Raw genomic sequence first — 19,912 nt, 5'->3', positions numbered from 1 at the left:
ATAAAGTTTGTAAAATATGACTCTAGATTAAGTTCATTAATCTTAAGTGGCTGTTAGGGACACATTTCACTTAGTGATAGGAATGGCTGTCTCTGCAAATTTTTCATCATTGTGAGTTGCTGTTGTGAGGAGTAGAGGAGGGGAATCGGTGCAACATGCATCTTTCCATACCTATGAGTGCCTCTTGGCTCTTACTGATGGCACTGAATTCATATTTTCAAGTGTTTACTACATAAGTCTTAGAGGTGGTCTTGTCTGTTTCTACTCATTTCGCCTTTGCAGACATGGAAACCTTGCTTGCTCATTTGTTCATTCTGCTGTGCACTACATCTTCCCAGCCTCTCTTACGTTCTGTGTCATATTCTTTTTGCACACTAGCTCGAACAAGTCTATTTTAAGCTCTTAATTGAAGTGGGCATTTTCAACATTTTATTAGATAGTGTATTGTGGACAGAAGAGATTTATATGTAATAGGAAATTTGTTATTCCCTGTCTGAATAGGACTTCAGAGTTGGTGAAAGGCTGTGACAAGAAGGAAGCGTAGCTGAACTGTTTGAGTACACTTGGCTCTTCATGGTGGGGCGCCCTGGGGCAAGACATTCAGCTTTTTTTGAGTATTTTCTTTCACAGAAAATGACCATTATATTTGTTTTTCAAGGTTCTTATGTGATTTAGACAGCAGAAACATATACTGGCTGGTGTAGTGCTTAGCACAGTAGGTGGTAAACAAATGGAATCTATGATATTGACATTAGATTATTGGGCTCCAAAGTACTTGTGATTATTTTTACAGTGGAGGAAGCCAGAGCACAGTGCCTGTTAGTGACATGCACAAGGCCACTCACAGACGAAGGGTGCTTTTGGTCTCCTCTTTGACTCACTATCATGGTGCCAGAAACACTCTTTGTCCTGCCTCAGGACAGGAAAAGTGTTTGCTTGGCTGATGTAAAGTCTAGAGATGCTAATCCCACCTCCTCATTTCTTCAGCTGGTCTGTGTGTAGTCGGGGTCCACTGATAGCCATGTGGCAAGCAGAGGGCACCTCACAGGAAAAGGGTTATAAAAGCATACATCCTTGGAAGCATTTGTAAATAGTGTTATTAGTAGTTGAATGATTTTTAGAGAAAAATGTAACATGAGATTAAAAATCAATCAAGTATCTCTAGTCTATGTCATGTACTTATTTTTAGAGTATTTTAATTGAAATAGAATTATAGCATTTCCTACTCATTTTCTTCCCTCCAGCCTCTCCCAGGTACCCTTCCTCAGACCCCACCAGTATCCCTCCACTCTCAAGTTCATAGCCTTTTCTTTAATATTATTGTTGTGTGTGTGTTTTCACATAATATGTACACACACACATACACACACACCACCTGCTGAGTCTGTTTTTGTTGTTTGTGTATTTGGTTTCAAGGTTTACCACTCTGCATTGGACAACCAATAACAGGGCTCATTCCTGGGAGAAGCTAAGTTTTTTCTTCCCATTGTCATTAGTTGCCTGTGGTTCTTTGTTCAGGAATGGGACCTGAGGAATTTCCTCCCTTCCACATTAACATGTCCATTAATGGTACCATTTTCTGGTTTTGTTTATACAGCCATTTCAAGGAGAGACTAGTTCCTCGCAGATTTCCTGGTGTTCTGAGTCTTATGATCTCTCTGCTGAACCACCGATAATAGGATCTGTCATGTAGATGTATCCATTGGGACAGGCTCCCTGTCTTACTCAGGGTTTCTGTTGCTGTGATGAAACACCGTGACCAAAGAGCAAGTTGGGGAGGAAAGGGTTTATTAGGCTTAAAGCTTCATCACTCACTGAAGGAAGTCAGGACAGGAACTCAAACAGGGCAGAATCTTGGAAGCAGAAGCTGATGCAGAGGCCATAGAGGGGAGCTGCTTACTGGCTTTGCTTCCCATGGCTTGCTCAGCCTTATAGAACCAGCAGCCCAGGGACGGCACCATCCACATTGGCTGGGCTCTTCTGCATTGATCACTGAAGGGAGAATAGCTGCAGCTGGATGTCAAGGAGGCATGTCCTCAGCTGAGGATTCTTTGATGACAATAGCTTGTGTCAGGTTGACACACAACCACCCAGTACACTCCCCAACAATCCATCACGCTCTGCATTGTGTCCAGTTGTGGTTTTCTGGGATGGTCTCCTTTTGCTGTACAGAGAGATGGCTCATGCACTGCATGTAATTATTTTAAATATATTTTATAATGAATGTTGCTTTTCTTTCTTTAACTTCTGTAATTCTTGTTTTAGGACTGAAGGAGTTATCCCCTCTTCCCCTGAATCTCAAACGTTTATACAAAGAGACGCTAGACATTGAGCCCATCTTGATAATTGTTTCCCCGGGAGCCGACCCTTCTCAGGAACTTCAAGAACTTGCTAATGCTGAAAGAAGCAGCGAGTGTTACCACCAGGTAGGTAGGGACTTCCCTGTTCTTTCCCCCTGCCTCCCCAGACCCTAGATCCTAGCAATGAATGGGCAATTAAAAAGTAGTGTTAAAAGGTGTCCATATCCAGAACTCAAGACTAGCAAAAAGTCTTGTGAATGTAATTAAGGATCTTGAGATGGGAAAATTATTCTGATTTATCCAGATTAGCCCAGTGTAATCACCAGTATGTTTTTAAAGGGAAGCAGGTGATTGGGTGTGAAGGTACAGAATGTGAGAGGGAGGGGCGAAATGGTTCATCGCCTTGATGTTATATGAGCACAACTTTAGGCTTCCAAAAGTTCCAAGACAACTTGAAATAAGGCACTAAACATTGTATTTACTTGTCAAATCACAATAGGGAATGGATACATCTGATTAAAGTTTGGAATGGCTTTAGAATTGTTAATTACATGCTTTTATAGCAAATGCAGTAATATTTACCTGAAAGTTCCTTGACTTAAAAGCAAAGACATGCATAAATATTTTGAGCAAAATCCATCCAATAGCATACTGTTTTTCTTAATGCTCATTCTCATCATCTTTCAAGTCAACTTTCACACAGGTTTGAAGATGAATTTATTAGTTTATTGTCAGTTTTGGAAAGTTAATAAATCTCTTTCATTAAGATTTATGGTTTAAAACACAGTGATTTAAAAATTCAAATACTTCATACCCATTAAAATTTAAAAAGAAATAAATCTGCCAGGGCAGCTGTGGTCAGTTATAGGGCTACATTGACAGGGCCTGGTATTTCCATGCAGTCACTGGTGAACAGATAGCATCTTTGTTAGAACAGTATGCATTTGTATGTGATACAGAATCAGGGGCCCTCCACAGGCTGTACCTGTGATCAGTGACTTTGACAGGAAAATAAAAAATATACATCTAAACTATGAATTATTTAATGCTCTTGGAAAAGATGATTAATTCTTGGTATTTGTTTTTGGTTTTTCTTAAAAACTTTATTTTAAAGCCAGTTGTAGAGGTGTAGAAATTATTATCCTTAATCTCTGACAATATTATGTTAGAATGTTTTAGCAGATAATTTTCACTGGGGTTTTTGTTTGTGTAGGTTGCCATGGGTCAAGGTCAAGCTGATTTAGCAATTCAGATGCTAAAAGAATGTGCCCGGAATGGAGACTGGCTCTGTTTGAAGAACTTACATCTTGTGGTGTCTTGGCTTCCAGTTCTGGAGAAGGTAGTGTCTTAGGGTTTCTTTTGCTGTGAAAGAGACACCAAGACCACAGTAGCTCCTATAAAGGAAAACATTTAATTGGGAGCTGGCTTACAGATAAGAGATTTAGTCCATTGTCATCATGGCAGAAAGCATGGCAGTGCACAGGCAGACATGGTGCTGGAGAAGGAACTGAGAGTTCCCAATCTGGACCCACAGGCAGCAGGAAGAGAATGAGACACTGGGCCTGACTTGAACATTTGAGGCTTCAAAACCCACCCCCAGTGACACACTTCCTCCAACAAAGCCACACCTACTCCAACAAGGCCACATCTCCTAATAGTGCCACTCCCTATGGGCCTATGGGGCCATTTGCATTCAGACCACCACAGGTAGCTTGAGATGGATGTGGCACAAGAGCACGAAACATCTCAGTGCATAATCTCCAAGCTGCATCAGTGTTCAAGTGATGTGTGTTGTTATGTTTAGGAAAGTTAGTAATTGAAAAGAAATAATTGTAGGCCTATTCATTTTTTTAAAACTACGTGTATGCCAAACAAAATTCATCTTTTAGTAGGAAGTCTACAAAACCCTGTTCTTTTAAAGAATAGGAAAGGGAATACAATAAATTATTAAGATTGACAGAAGCTTAGCGAATTTTTATAGAAGAAAAATAGGAGATGCTTTGATGGATTGCAGAAGATCTGTTTATAACATTGCATTATGTTCATCTTTTGTTATCTGTCTCTGGAAATTACAGAGGTTTTTAGGTGCTTACAAAAGCTAAATCTAAACTGAAACAATGATTTTATTTAACTTAAGTGGCCCCAGGAGGAAAATAGTCTTAAGACAGAACAAGTTGGTTAATCTGTTTGAAAGGGAGACCTGTAGTTAAACGTCTGTTACCCAGTTAAGAAAGATAGTCTGATCTTGGGAGACATAACTGCAAGAAGAGATGCTCCTGAACCTGAGTAGGGAGTGGCTAACTGTAGACAGAGAAAAGGTATCATGGGTAATTTTAACAGCACAGGTTGGTGCTGGAGGTGTGCATGACTAGCAGAAGGGGTGAAGAGATACTTTTAATGGTACAAAGAGGAACAGGTAGGGAATGTTGGGAAGTAGACTTAGATGACTTAGAAAGGCTTAAGATTTAAAGAGCCAGAGAAAAATCCTCACCAGAGGGGTTAGTAATTAAACCGGTAGAGTAATATCTTGAATAGAATCAAACAGAACAGTAGATAAGGCCTGCCTTTGTATCCTTATGAGGTGTTTAGATGCTAATAAATTTGGCAATTACAGCACTTTGTGCAGAATAGGTAATTGATAAAACTGTGATTGAGACAGCAACTAAGCTGATGAACTTCTGGTTCTGTTACTTGTAATCAATAGAAGACACAGATTTGAAACCAAAAGCTACTTGAATATTCACATAATGCTTTCCATGGAAACCACTAGTATATAAAAATATATGATTCATATGTAACAACTCACTTGTATTTTAGAGTATAAGGACCAGTAATCCTGTTTTCTATTCTAAAGAGTTGATTGAGAGACACTGAATCAGCATAGTAATTGTAGCTAATGCCTTGAAAGCAGATCTTAACTGCTTAGAGCTCTTTGAAACATATGGAGTAGATGATATTCAAAAAGTTGAGAAACAATTTTTTATTCCTTTTCTTTCCTCTTAAGAGATTCAGTTCAAAATTTACAAGCATACTGTAAATGCAGCCAAATGACTAATGTGCCATTTCTCTTGAATTTTTGTAGATGTACAAAATTCTGTATACATTTTACATTTTAAAAATTTGAGATGTAAATACATTTTACCAATTTTAATTTTCAGCAAGCACAATGGGCATGATTTTGTTATTTTTTTCTCTTTGCTTTTCTTTTACATGACACTGATAATGAATGTTAGAGTTTGGCAAAGATTATATTAAATTTTTTTTTTTAGTTTTCACCATCTTTTAGAGCAATCAGGGTTTTGTTGTTGTTTGCTTTATTTCTGACAGGGTCTCACTCTGTAGCACAGACTGCTCTGTAACTCATTTATTCAAGTAGTAGATACTTGTTGAGTATATGAGGGGAAGCCAAGATTTGTGTGGGGGCTGGTTACATGCAGGATTTCTACCTAGAGACAGACCACACTAATACATAACTGCTGGATGGTGAGTGTGTACATTGATTGGCACTGGTAAAATCTTGGAAGTGAGGTAGTGAGGACTGGAGAGGATTTCACCGAAACATGGTGCTTAGGTTATATGGCTACAGACAAGACATTATCAAGTTCCCAAAAGGTGCATACCAGGAAGGAAGAATGCATTGAGTAAATGACTTAAACATATGATAGGAGGGGCGAAGGCAGGTGACCTTGTATGTTGCCCTTTAAAACTCATATTGTAAGACATTCCTAACATTGCATAACTGTGAAAAAGGGAATGGAAACAATGAGACCATGAGGCCTGAGTCTAGATGGCAGCTTCAACTTAGTACCTATAGCTGAGGTTGACTTTGTGTTTATTGTACTCCAGGTACTTTGTGACCTGGTTGCCACAATCCGTGTAGTAACTACTTGCTTAGAGGTGATTTTGTAAGCTGTAGCTCTCCAGGTCATATAGCAAGTAAGTGGCAAAGACTGGATGTCAGCCCAGGTTAACGTCCTTCACGTTCCTATTTATTACATGATTTATTTGTTATTAAATAGAGAAGATAAAACTTTAAAGGAAGTGTAGTCCAAATATTAAGAAACATCAAAATATGACAAAGGGAAATATGTGTGTGTGTGTGTTGACATACCTTCTTATTTATTGCTTTGTAAAAAGGAATTGAATACTCTTCAACCTAAAGATACCTTCCGTCTGTGGCTCACTGCAGAAGTTCATCCCAACTTCACCCCCATTTTACTCCAGTCAAGTTTGAAGATAACATATGAGGTAAGATGATTCAGAAGTCTTATCCTTAGCTACAGAAGAAAAATAATCTATACATTGCCTTCTAAAGTTATGTAAGCATCTATTATTCAAAACTGTAAAAACTTCTTTTTAATACTGCTATAAGGTATAAATTACATAAATAGCATGAGATGATAGAAAAAGGTTTTAATCTTATTTTCAAATTTTATTTCATATCATTTTGTTATTGTTGTTTATAAGGAAAAAAACAGACTCCACAATGCAAAATTTACCATCTTAACTATTTTTTGGATCATCTGATAATTCTATTTTTAACTTTCGGAAGAGTCTTTGTGCTATTTCAGACAATGGTTCTATAGTGATATTTCCACCAATAACGCTCAAGTTCGACACATCATTGACAACATCTATTTTAAATAACCCCATGGTGATCATCTTGATCAATGTTAGGTGATAGATCCTTCAGATTTTGATCTGCGTTTCCATGGTGACTAATGGTGTTTAGCCTCTTCTCATGTTTGCTGAATGTTTGTGCATCTCTCTGGAGAAATATCTAAGGCATTTCCTTTCCCCCTTCTTAACTGGATTGTTTTATTTTGTTGTAGAGATCTACAACCACATCTACCTATCCATGTATTCCTCCAAACTTCAGTTACAGACAGATCCACCTTCCACTTCGTAGGTGGAATTACTGTATTTTTAAGGGATAGTCTGTCACTTCTCAGTCATCATAATAGGTTGACTCAAAGGTTTAAAAACCGTTAAAGGGAATTTTGCACTCATCTTGTGCCTGTCCTTTCTCTTGTTAGCATTCAATATCACACTAGTAGTATGAATGGCAATTTTGGTTTGGTAAACAAGAAATTCTTAATGATCACATGAAATTTACTTTGTTATTTTGAATATATTTGGTGAAATAGGTTTATTTTATTTTGAAAATACAGTGGATTAGCAAATAATGTGAAATATTTGGTACAAGGTTTAAGGCTGATTCTATATTTGCATACTTTGCAGTAACAGCAAATTAAATCGGGCTTTTGGTGAAAATCTTCCTCCATTAAGAAGAAAACGTGTTGAAGCAGGTTTCCTGTGTTTGTAATTTTTTTAAGCAATAGGAAGTCTGTTTATATTTTATTCTTTTAGTCACCTCCAGGTTTGAAGAAGAATTTGATGCGTACTTATGAGTCTTGGACTCCTGAGCAAATTAGCAAAAAAGATAACCTACACCGGGCTCATGCTCTCTTTAGTTTAGCGTGGTTTCACGCTGCCTGTCAAGAAAGAAGAAATTATATTCCACAGGTAACTATAAGTATCTTTTGATAGAACTTAAGCTTTACATTTATTAGGATACTTTTATAATTTAGTCTATAAAGGTAGGGCTATGTCATAATTTAGTTTTCCAATTCAGTGTTTTTCTGTTAGTCTTCTACACTATATAACATATGGTTATATGCTTCATGTACCATTGAGTTGATGTATGAAGGCCAGCCTGTGACCCAGTGGAGGTACCCAGTGGCAAAGGGTACCACTTCTGTGGTATATATCTTAACAGATATCTCAAATTTCAAAAATTAAACTCCCCATTCCTGTTTCCTTCAGGATAGCCTTAGTAAAGGTCTTCACTCCCTTTTAAAGTTAGCATTCTAGGGGTTGTTCTTGGTGTATCCTCTGCTCACCTTTCTCCTCAATTCATTGTCAAGAACTAGTCTTTCTCAAAACATAATTCCAATGTGTGTATCCTTGAGATGGTAGGAAGCTTGATGAAAATATTATGATTTTTGTTTCTTGACCACAGGTTAATTATTTCCCAACCTGGTGTTCTTTCAGAACTCCATGTATCCTATAGACTTGAAAGTCAGTCTATACCATTCATTGGTATTTCATTTCGATTATAATCCACCTCAAAACTGTTAATCTCTTCCTGAAGTTTTCAAAATATTCACTTCTCTATCCATCATATTCTTTTCCCATGGGCTGACTATCCTTATCTCCTAGATTGGGTTATATCTTTCTCATATATGTAGCAAATGTATTTCTTACCATCAACCCTTATATAGATATGTTTTACATGTATTTGAGTTGTGTCGGCATTTGCCTGGAAGCTACATGGAAACAGATTTGTGTTTGAGTTTATTCTTATGTGCTTGGAATCTCATCTGTAATGAACATTTAAGAAATATTTTGAATGGTTAATCAATACTGATATATTCCTAAATAGTAACACTATCCAAGTTTTAAAATTTTTAGTTTGAACTTATTTATGTAATTAGTGTAGTTAATGGAAACCCCATAGAAATTACTTTTATATTTCACATTGTTCTGTAGTATCATGTTTTAGGAATGTTTTTCCTAAACATGCATTTGTTGCATGCATAGTATAAATGAACATACAGAAATAATGTATGCTTCTAGGACTTATTTGGCAGTATTTCTGTTGTGTTTGAGGACAAAATGTATAGTTCTGAAGCATAAAGATATAGGAAACATATTAATGTGCATATGGTATATAGATTAAGAAATGTACTACATTTGTACTCCGACTCCACTGTTGTGTACATAGTGATAAAAACGGGAGTGGAATTACAAAGTCATTTTCATGCTTCTGAGGTCAGTAGATTTTTTAAAATACTATTTTAAACATACGATGCATTGATTTTTAAAGATTTTATTTTTTAATATATAGTGAATGTTTTCTTTAAATTTTTAAGGATGGTGATGTATAAATACATGTCTTTGCTTTTACTATGTCTTCAATTTGCTTTAATAGGGTTGGACCAAGTTTTATGAGTTTTCTTTATCAGATCTTCGGGCTGGGTACAACATCATTGACAGGCTCTTCGATGGTAAGCTTTAATAAACAAAAAACCAAGACTGGACTTGCACTGCTGTTCATGTTTTTACATAAGTGGTTAATTCCTATCACAGATTTGGCGTTTTGCTTTGTATTGGGTATTTTAATATCCCGACTGCTATACTTGTGTTATCTGAAGGTTCTTGGGTTGTCTACTGTGGTCATTGATTTTGATATAATGCGTTAGAATTCTGACTTACCAGTAGTTTTCAGGAAACAGATCCAGAAAGAGCTTGTGTCCATTGTGTGGCCTACAAAATTTTCAGGCTTCAATTGAATTGTTCAGATCTCTTTCTAAGGAATTAATGCTCTGGATCACAGCAATGCTGGGCTAGAACGAAGACTTTGTAGAGTGCTGGTGGAATCCCTAAGTAAGTCTCCTGAGGTAGTGTAGGAATGAAACCTGTGACTTCATCCCATAGGGCTATTGAAGCTAGGAGCCATCTCATCCCTATTCTGATGTGCACTGCTGAGACAAGGGGACATTAGAGATTAGACACAGAGTGGATCAGAGAGCAGATTAGGTTGATGAAAATCTAAGTTAAGTGCTGCAACCACAGTTGACAAAGCCTGCCCCGTGTCCCTGTCAGCCTTGCTGTCCCCCATTCCAGTGGATGGCATTGCCATGCGTGCTCTGTTTCAAGCCCAACTCTCCTATTTTTCTCAGATATCCTGTTTTTTAGCAGGTTTTTCTTTATGTTTCTGTGTCACATCATGGTTCTGTCTGTCTGCATTCAAGCCTTAGCAATATGTGTGTGCAACTTCTTTTCTGGTCTCCTTTTCTTCTGCCCACTTGAGCATGCTCCACACTGTGTAGCCATCCATCTGGAAAGGTAAGCCTCGGCTTCCTTCCTTAACCACCAGGCTTCCCATTTTGTAGGTGGAAGTTTCTCTTCTGCTTACCTGTTCCCAAATAACCTGGCAGCTGCTTCTTAAATAATTGATTCCAAGGCTTAATATTACTTACAAATGTTCAGCTGGTTGCTTAGGCTTAACTAACTACCTCTTACACTTAAATTAACCTATAATTCTTGTCTATGTTTAGCCACGTGGCTTGGTACCTTTTCTCAAAATGACATTCTCATCTTGCTTCCTCTGCGTTTGGCTGGCGACTCCTGACTCCATCCTTCCTCTTCCCAGAATTCTCCTAGTCTGGTCACCCTGCCTATACTTCCTGCCTGGCTACTGGCCAATCAGCGTATTATTAAACCACTTAGAGTGACAAATCTTTACAGTGTGCAAGAGCATTATCCCGCAGCACCATTTCAGACAGGCTTTCATGGGGTCTCTTCCTGAAAGGCTCCTCTGTGCAGTCATTAAGTCTTCCTTCAGTCATTTGAATTTCAGCTTAGAAGTTTCTTCTCTATAAAAGCCTTTTCTTGGCATTACGGTCAGAGGATCTTTTTGTTACCCTCCTTGTTGCTTTATTGTTCTAATAAATCAGAACTGCCTAATATGCATCTGCTTATGTACACAGTCCTGAAGGTGAAAAGTGTAGATTGTGAAGTGACCCAGAATACGTTGTACATTCATTGCGTTAACCTTGCTTCCATCTTTCACTGCATTGGAATGCATGATGCAGTCAATGTGAGAGAATGTCTATCCTTTGTTTATTATCTGCATGTTAACATCTACCACAGTGTCCATCACAGGCATAGAAATTGTTGTGTAACTTGTTTTTAGCAAAGGGATAAGGATGAGTGCCTAGATGAGAACACCACATGGAGTAAGTGTGTTAACACACACTTACTGTGTTAACATTGTTTTTTGCTTTTTCATAATTTTTCTCTTGAGAAATAAATGTTTGCAGAACAAGTCTAAAAGAAAAACAAGATTTTTTTAAACATAAAATTTCCTCAATCTGTTTCACATGCTGGCATTTCTATTTTATAAGTTGAACGTGTGTTCTTGTTTCTGCAATCCTTGGTGAAATATTTAGCAATGCCTGCCATTATGACTGTATCAGTTAGTGAGTATGAAGGGAGGGTGGGAAATTGGGTCATGGTGAAGTCCTCTGCTTTTTAGTCACTGTTGATAGCAAGGTTTCAGCTGGGGACAATTTCTCAGTCCTCTATCACGGGGGTAGCCTAATTATGCAGAAGGCAACATAAATCACTTATGTCTAAGGCTTAGAGTAACATTGTTATCAGTCCCTTTGCTTTGCCTGCCTCTGAATTTTATAGTGGTGAAATAGCAATAGGAGATAGGAAAATATAAGTATATTAAATGAACAGTAATAGCAAACCAGTAATGCTAGTGAAGTTAACTGGATATTTGAATATAGTTGCATGTTTATTATATTAACTGGAGAGCTGAGGCTTCCTCACTTTGTCTTAATATTACTGCTGACATGATTGCATACGTCTCTGCTATAGAATGCAGTATTGTTGTGATGTGATTGCAATACTTCTCTGCTGCAGAATGAAGTAGTGTTGTGATATGATTGTGATATGTCTCTGCTGCAGAATGCAGTAGTGTTGTAGAGAACAGCTTCCCTGTGTGTGCGTGTTTATTTTTGTGCTGTGAGAAATGGAGATGAAGCACAAGTGCTCTGCCTGTCATTTGCATCCCCCACCCCATGCTCCATTTCTCCTCCTAAAATAGCAGACAGAGTTGACTGTAGACTATAACATGTAGGAGACTGTTGTTTGAATCTTAGATGGTCTTTTAATAAAAAACCCAGAGCCAGATATCAGGGTGAAAGCTGAAAGATGAGAGAAGCAGAACAGCCAGCCACTAGTTCTTACCTCTGCAAAATCCTCAGCCTAAAGAGAGTGAGTTCCTGTTTCCTCACACCTTATATACCTTTCTCTGCCCAGACATCACTTCCTGGGATATAAGGCATGTGTGCTTCCCAAGCAAAGGCATGAGATCTCAAGTGCTGTGATTAAAGGTGTGTGCCATCACTGCCTGACCATTATGTCTAATCTAGTGGCTGGCTCTGTCCTCTGATCTTCAGGCAAGTTTATTAGGGCACACAATATATCACCACAGAAGACTACTGTGTGAAGACCCGCTACCCTGTTTAATCAGATTCTCTTGTGAGCTGCTTGTGTTACCAAGCACAGGTGATAGTATGCTCTGTGTTTACATATTTTATTAATAATATGCAGTGGACAGCCATTCTGGATAAAGTTACATTTGGAACAGGTTTTTCCAAGGGGTTTCCAAATTAATTAGGCATTGCTATGTGGTTAGAAAACAGGATGGCCTTGTATTCAGAATGTGCTGTTTACACACTAGATCTGTAGGGTCCTGTGATTTCCTTATTATAGTGACCCAGACTCCTAGATCTCAACTGTCATATTCATAACCTGATTGAGTTGATAAGTGTAAAATCATTAGAAAGAAAATCTTCACTAAATAGTTAATGACTATTTAAAGAAATCATTAAGTTGTATTAAATATATTGCTATATCTTAATGATTAAAATCATACATTTTAAAAGTGAAATTAAAAGGAAGGTAAGAGCCAGAGGATGGGGAGGGTACTGTGAAGTGCTGTCTTCTGGACCTGACATGGTTCCTGTTTTTGTGAACCCACAGAGTTTTTGCTACCTCCACAGAAAGCCAAAAAGAATTCCACATTGACAGAGGAAATGATCTATAGGCCTCATACCTTAGTGGGGAGCCATTGGCAGTTGCTTAGGAAGGGAAAATCATTCTTAGAGGATATGGCCACTTCTCTGATTCCCATGTTCCAGTGAATGCCCCTATAGCCAAGCATGTATATGCAGCACTAACTGGACTGAGTGGGTTACCAAAGGGAAAACAAGTAATGAAATTGGGAAGGGGAAATGTTGGGGAAAGCTGAAGGGAGAAAATGAGGGAGATATGATCATATTTCATTGTGTAGCTGTATGAAATTCTGAAGAATAAAGGAAATATTTTTAAAAGTTAAAATTAATAACAGTACCTGTTTTTCTCATAGGTACCAAAGATGTCCAGTGGGAATTTGTACATGGCTTACTTGAAAATGCTATCTATGGAGGACGTGTAGATAACTGTTTTGACCTTAGGGTTCTCCAGTCATACTTGAAGCAGTTTTTTAATTCTTCAGTAACTGATGAACTAAACCAAAGGAACAAGAAAAGCATTTTTCCATATTCCATATCCCTCCCTAACTCCTGCAGCATTTTGGTAGGTAGAAATAATAATTTCCCATGGATCTCCTGTACCTGCACATGCACGACTTGCACGATGAATATGTCACTGGTTCTCCAAGTGTACAAATAATTGCAATGCAGATATTTTGGTTTGGCAATACACAATCTGATTCTTGGAACTTGCAACAGTAAAACCTTGGGTGTTTAATTGATTGACCATTGTGATTGTAAGATAGCATGTAGGCAAACTGGGAGTACGGTGCCAAGGAGACTCACATGATTTGGGGCTTCTGTGAAAAGCTGTAGTTGGAGATGCACCACTTCTGAAATGCTGAGAAATACAAAACAAATTTTACTTTAAAGCCTGCCTAGCTTCACTTTATGACAGACATAGATATGTGAAACAGATCTAAACAGTAATAAAGGCTGTTCATTTACCGGTGGCTAGCCAGCCTCCGCTGCTTACATGTGTGTTTATTTTAGCAACTTGGAGCTTTTGCCTCAAGCCTGACATGCAAGCTTCTGTATGGTACTTGCTTTTTCTGTGGCGTGTGCTAAATACAGCCCATAGGATCCAATTCTGGCTACTTTTCTATAAGCCTGTGTTTGTATAAATGCCACATTATTTTTACTAGAGATGGTACTGTGACATTTCTTCATTAATTACAAAGATAAGCATATGTGTTTGATTTATATATTACTCTCATTTTTGTGATATTTTTCCTCACCCAAATAATTTCTCAAAAATATTCTTGATTTGAGAAAAACAACCAAAAACTTGAAAAGCACTGTTACAGTTGTTACTCATTGAGTATGTTTTCTGTTGTTAATCATGATCCCACTTGAGTTGTGTGCCCTTTATGTACCTAGCCACTCAACAATGTGCATTGCACATCTGTTTAGTGACAGTACTGTTCCAAGTGTTCTGTAAAAGGGATACAGTGTGATACTTACTTTCTGGTACTAGCACCACAGAGCAGATGAGCAAATGTGTGTGTTTTCAGGTGATATCCCCCAACAAGTCATTGGTTTGTATTGCTTGAAACTTACTTTGAATGATAAAATTCATGCAGAAATGTGCATACAGTAGGTGTGTACAGCAATGACTTTTATATGTTGGACACATGAGTGTGAGCAGCTTGTAATATCCTCAACCAGCCAGATGCCCTGATCTGCTTCTTTCTAGTTACTACTTGTTTTACAGAAGAGGCTTTGTACTGATTTCCAATCACCTAATCTTTGTGTAAATGATGGCATATGGTAGACACTCCCTTGTCTCTGTGGGGATCTGCTCTTGGGATTTGTGACTGCCACACTGCTAGTTAGCAAGTCAGTCTCAGAAGACAAATACCTCCATCCAGTCTAAAACATAGTTTGGAATGAATCAAGTGTTTAACTTTCTAAACAGGTTTTAATTTCATAAGATTCATAACGGTCTCTGTTCAGCTTTCTAACTCATTACATTAGATGCCACGTTTCTCAGAGGAATGATAATATGCCCATGTGGGTGCAAGTGCACACATGCTTTGTGTACTATAACTGACACTGGGAGGAAATTGACAGTCACTGAGCCAAGGGACAGAGTGTCAGTGGACATCATAGTCCTGGGCTTCCTGAAATCATCCTATTTTCTTCAGGGGCAGCTGCCAAAGATGAGACAGAATGAAAAGAAATCCACCCTTGCTCAGCAGATGCTGTGTGGTTGTGTATGTTTGCATGCGTGCATATGATACCTTAGCATAGCTTACCTCTAGGAGAATGACTCCAGCTTTGGACCAAAGTGAATGAGTTTCTTCTTGGTCTGCCCTTGAGTTTTCATGTAAGATTAGGGATAAGTAAGTGTTAGGCTGGTACCAAGGAAGTGTGTGCAATCCTCAGAGTGATCCTTAGCTTGGAATGCTGGGATTATCGATGTGTGTCCACACACTCCAGCAGTAACAGAAGACGTGAGTGTAGGTAGAAGTGCCTGATGACAGTAGTGAACACCAGGTTGTGTTATAGGTTACAGGGTTTCTCTAAGATTTTACTCTTTAAAATAAAACAGCCAGTGATTGTTCAGGTATGTAACAGCTGAACTCTGCAGGTGGGTCTTTGGTGTGCTGTAAGAAATTAAGACTCCTTAAACACATCTAGCCCAGCATCTTACACATGATAGGCAGACCAACTTACATATGTTGGTTTGAACCCACTCAGAGACTGTCTGTATGTAAGGAGTTGGAACTAGAAGATACAGTAACGAGTAGTTAATTCACAGAGGAGTACTAGTGACAATACTTCCTATAGATGATCAGGAAAACACTGACAGAAGTATTTATCTAGTAAATGTGAAATGTGAGTACCTGTTTAGGAGTTTGTCCACTGTCCACTGTGTTGTGATTTCTGTGGTTGTAAATCCGTCTCTGGTGATTAGCTCTTTCTTTACCTGTAGGACTATCGTGCTGTCATTGAGAAGCTCCCAGAGGATGATAAACCTAGCTTCTTCGGTCTGCCTGCCAATATCGCTCGCTCATCTCAGCGCATGACCAGTTCTCAGGTGAGATACAGCAGTCTGCTCTTAGAAAAACGTTGCTGTTGAGCCTGGAGGAAACAGCATAATTTCACTCTTTTGAATGTTAAAGCTTTTAGTACAACTTTTATTCCATTTAACACAAAACACTCCATTTTCCCCTTAAGTTTTAAAACTTAAAGTGCCAAATGATTTTATCCTAGTATATTTCATAAATAACACTGAATACTTTCAGTTTCATTAAAACATTTGATTTATTCTTGTGAAAGATTTTATTATGATTACTTTAAATATAACTTATGTGAGTGAACTTGTCAGCAAATTTAATACTGTTCTAACATGCAGGATACAAATACATATTCTTCCTTTCTGTATTGTCTTATAGAAGACAAATGTTTGATATGAATTCATTACTGGATATTATATAACTTTGGTTTTTGGAATCATGGAGATACTAACTGTTAGCCTTCCATCTCTGTGACAAATGCCTGAGGACAACATAAAAAGCAAACGTCTTCACAGGTTTCCGGCCAGTGCTTTTAGGCCAAGACAGTCTGGTGGAAGAAGGCTGCTGACACTGGGAGCCGGGGAGGCGGGCTGGAGAGGGGAACAGAAGTGCGACAGGACTTACTCTTGAGCTTCACACTCCCATTTGACCCTTTCCTTAGCTGGGCCCCACCTCCTAATGCCTGTTCAGCTGGGATCCTTCAGCCAGCTAGTGAGTGACACTGTAGCCCCTCATGGTCCACCAACTTCTCAGTAAGCCATTCTTGCTCTGAACCACAGTACACAGGATCAGCCTATCTCTAGGTCCTATGTTGTTGCCACTTGGTGATTTGAATAGTGCCTGTTTGTCTGAGGCAGCTGTCAGTGCTGTGTGCAGGAGCTTATTTCCTGTTTATGGACCCTTTCAGATAAGAACTGTTACTTTTCCCTTTTAACAAATGAGGAAGCAGACACAGAGATTGGGTATTGTAAGATGCCCATGATCTAGAGACAGAGCTAGACTTCTGACTTGGGCTTTCTGATCTGTTCCTCTTAGAAATTTTTCTAATGTTTTATTTTTGCTTTTAAGATTATGTGTATAGATGTTTTACCCACATGTATGTCTGTGCACCATGTGCATGCCTTGTACCCACAGAGGCCAGAGATCTCGTTGGATTCCCTGGACTGGAGTTGCAGATGGTTGTGATCCATGATTTGGGGGCTGAGGGTCAAACTAGGTGCTCTGGAAGAGAAAGTACTCTTAACTGCTAAGCTGTCTCTCCAGCCTTATACCTCTTCCTCCCTCCCTCCTTCCCTCCCTTCCTCCTTCCCTCCTTCCTTCCCTCCCTTCCTCCCTTTCTTTTCTTTTTTTGTTTATTTGGGGTTTTTTTTGTTGTTGCTTTTTGCATCCCAACCAAAGTTTCCCACTCCCGCCTCTCCTCCCAGTTCCTCCTGCACCCCCATCCACTCCTCCTCCTCTGTTTCTCTTCAGATTAGGGGCGCAGCCCTGCATTTTTAAAATTCTGTATGTATGTATGTCTCTGAGTGCTGCTTTGTGGATGAGTGCAGGGCAGTGCCTGTGGAGGCCAGAGCACGGCATCAGACGCCGCAGAGCTTTAGTTATAGGTGCTTGTGAGCTGCCTGACGGGAGTGCTGGGAACCAACATAGGTTCTCTGCAAGAGTAGTTCCCTCTTAGCCTCTGAGCAATCTCACTAGCCATGTGATATATGTGTGTGTGTATATATATATGTGTGTGTGTGTGTGTATATATGTATATATGTATGTATGTAAATATATGTATGTATGTATATATATGTATGTATATATGTGTGTGTGTGTATATATATATATATATATATATATATATATATATATATATATGGGTTCTCTGCAAGAGTAGTTCCCTCTTAGCCTCTAAGCAATCTCACTAGCCATGTGATATATATATATATACATATATATACACATATATATACATATATATATATACATATACACACACAATAATCTTGAGTTATTCCTCCTCACCGTTTCTCATAGCAGCTGGCCCGCAGGCATGCACAGTGTGCTTAGGAACACGCAGCACTGAAGGTGCAGATGTGTGTACTGCGCTGTTCCAGGGTTCCCTGCATAGTCTGTAGATGGAAGGCTCAGCAGCCCTTAGGCATTTACATTCCTTACTTGCAGGCATTCTAATTAGAAGATATTTCCTTATTTAAGTCTTCATGGTTATATTGTTGCTCATCCACCGTCTTCTCAGTTGTTGTCTCTTACTTTGTCAGTGAGTACATTGTCTGCTTTGCAGTTTCGGTGCTCCTTCTCCCATCAGAGTGAAACAATTTGAGCATAGGTTCCTCAGAGCAAGTGAGTTTTCTGTCTCTGCCAGGGAAGAGTCTCCAGTTCCTTTGTGTTTTCTTATTCAGTGTCCCTTCAGTCACAGAATGTGTCTCTTCCTCAGATCTCTGTCTTATGAGTCTGCATCCTCCTTATTTCCAGCCATGATTTTTAGCTGACCTAATTATCTTTAGCACCACATAAAGTAACACATAGGAATTTGTATCTTGGTATGTTCATGGATATTTAATAGGTTTTTTTTTGGTGGAATCTCCTATAAGTGTAGTACTGTGTGGTCTATAAAATTTATTGCTTTGAAATTAGCTGCATATGTTTATAGTATTTGTATCTTTTTTTGATCAGTCAGTCACTGTATATTGACCTTTTTAGCTTTTGTTACAGTTTTTGTGTCAAAGTCCATTGATGCGCTGATGGTCATGAATCATTTCAGTTTTTGATTGCTTTGAAAGTCGTTCTTTATCTTTCATTCCTTTTTTAAATTAATAATGTGTATGTGCTTTCCTGCATTCGTGCATGCATGTGTGCATGCATGTGTGTGAAGGGGTTAAGGGAAATGTACATGTCATAGCATGTGTAAAGAAGACAGGAAGAGGACAACTTTGTGGGCTTTGTTGTCTCCTTCCACCTTTACATAGTTTGGGGACATCAAACCCAGGTCACCTGGCTTGCATGGCAAGCTGTATACCTGCTGAACCATCCTGTGTTCCCCACTTTTCCCTCTTTTCTGAAGGGTAGCCTGATTAGCTGTCACAGTCTTGCTTAGCAGCTATTTTCCTTTTAGCATTTGGCATTTTATAGAATAGGTTTTCTGCTATGTAATCTGCTAATGTAATGAGAATACCCTTAAATGGGACCCAGCACTTTCTCAAATATTTAATTACATATAATCAAACGTGAAAAGCATCACAACATAACGAAACCCATTGAATCAGTAACCAAGAAAAAGATGTTGTGGTATCTTGCATGAATTCACATGAGTCTCTTCTATCCCTCTGCCTCTGTGCTGAAGGACTCATCAAGCTGTCTTTATTTAAAACATTTAATATTTTATACCTTTCTAAAAGTGTTACATTATATGATGCAGTGTTTTATCTCTCATTTATACACACACATATACACATATGCACACATACACATGCACAGACACATGCCACATGTGCTAGGACTTTTTTCCTTTGGCATAAGTATACTTTCCAAAAGGATTTGTTCAAAAATACAAGTGAACCAGAATTTTATCACACATTAGAACTAACTAACCAATAATTGGAAATGTGGGGTAAATGAACAAATTAAATGACAGCACACAGTCCAAGTTACAGGACATTTTCCCAGATAGCTGAGGGGTTCAATGAACAGGTGAATAATGTGGGGGAAAAAGAGAGGGACCAATGACATTAAAAATGCATAACCACATAACCATATAACCTTTCTAGAAATTCATGCTCCAACAATCCAGTTTAAAAGTTTTTAGAACAACCACTAATATATTGAATATGTAGTGGGTATTATATCAAAAAAATTAATTTGTACATTTGTTAGGAGGAATAGTGGCATTGTGCTTATGCCCTGAGGGTGGAGAGTC

At 38.5% G+C, this 19,912-nt stretch overlaps 1 protein-coding gene across 1 annotated transcript in view; it reads left to right on the top strand.

Annotated features, from left to right (window-relative positions):
• Dync2h1 (dynein cytoplasmic 2 heavy chain 1) overlaps positions 1–19,912 on the top strand; it is a 228,876-nt gene that overhangs the window by 160,637 nt on the left and 48,327 nt on the right. Inside the window, exons 75-81 of the mRNA XM_059267214.1 lie at positions 2,266–2,426; positions 3,514–3,639; positions 6,438–6,548; positions 7,671–7,826; positions 9,295–9,370; positions 13,309–13,517; positions 15,912–16,016. Coding sequence (XP_059123197.1) covers positions 2,266–2,426; positions 3,514–3,639; positions 6,438–6,548; positions 7,671–7,826; positions 9,295–9,370; positions 13,309–13,517; positions 15,912–16,016 — 944 coding nt within the window. The remainder of the gene's footprint in view (positions 1–2,265; positions 2,427–3,513; positions 3,640–6,437; positions 6,549–7,670; positions 7,827–9,294; positions 9,371–13,308; positions 13,518–15,911; positions 16,017–19,912) is intronic.

Source organism: Peromyscus eremicus, chromosome 7 (assembly GCF_949786415.1).
Source record: "Peromyscus eremicus chromosome 7, PerEre_H2_v1, whole genome shotgun sequence".
NCBI classification, from domain to species: domain Eukaryota; kingdom Metazoa; phylum Chordata; class Mammalia; order Rodentia; family Cricetidae; genus Peromyscus; species Peromyscus eremicus.
The sequence above is the reverse complement of the archived record's forward strand: the minus strand, read 5'-3'. Positions and strand labels throughout refer to the sequence as shown.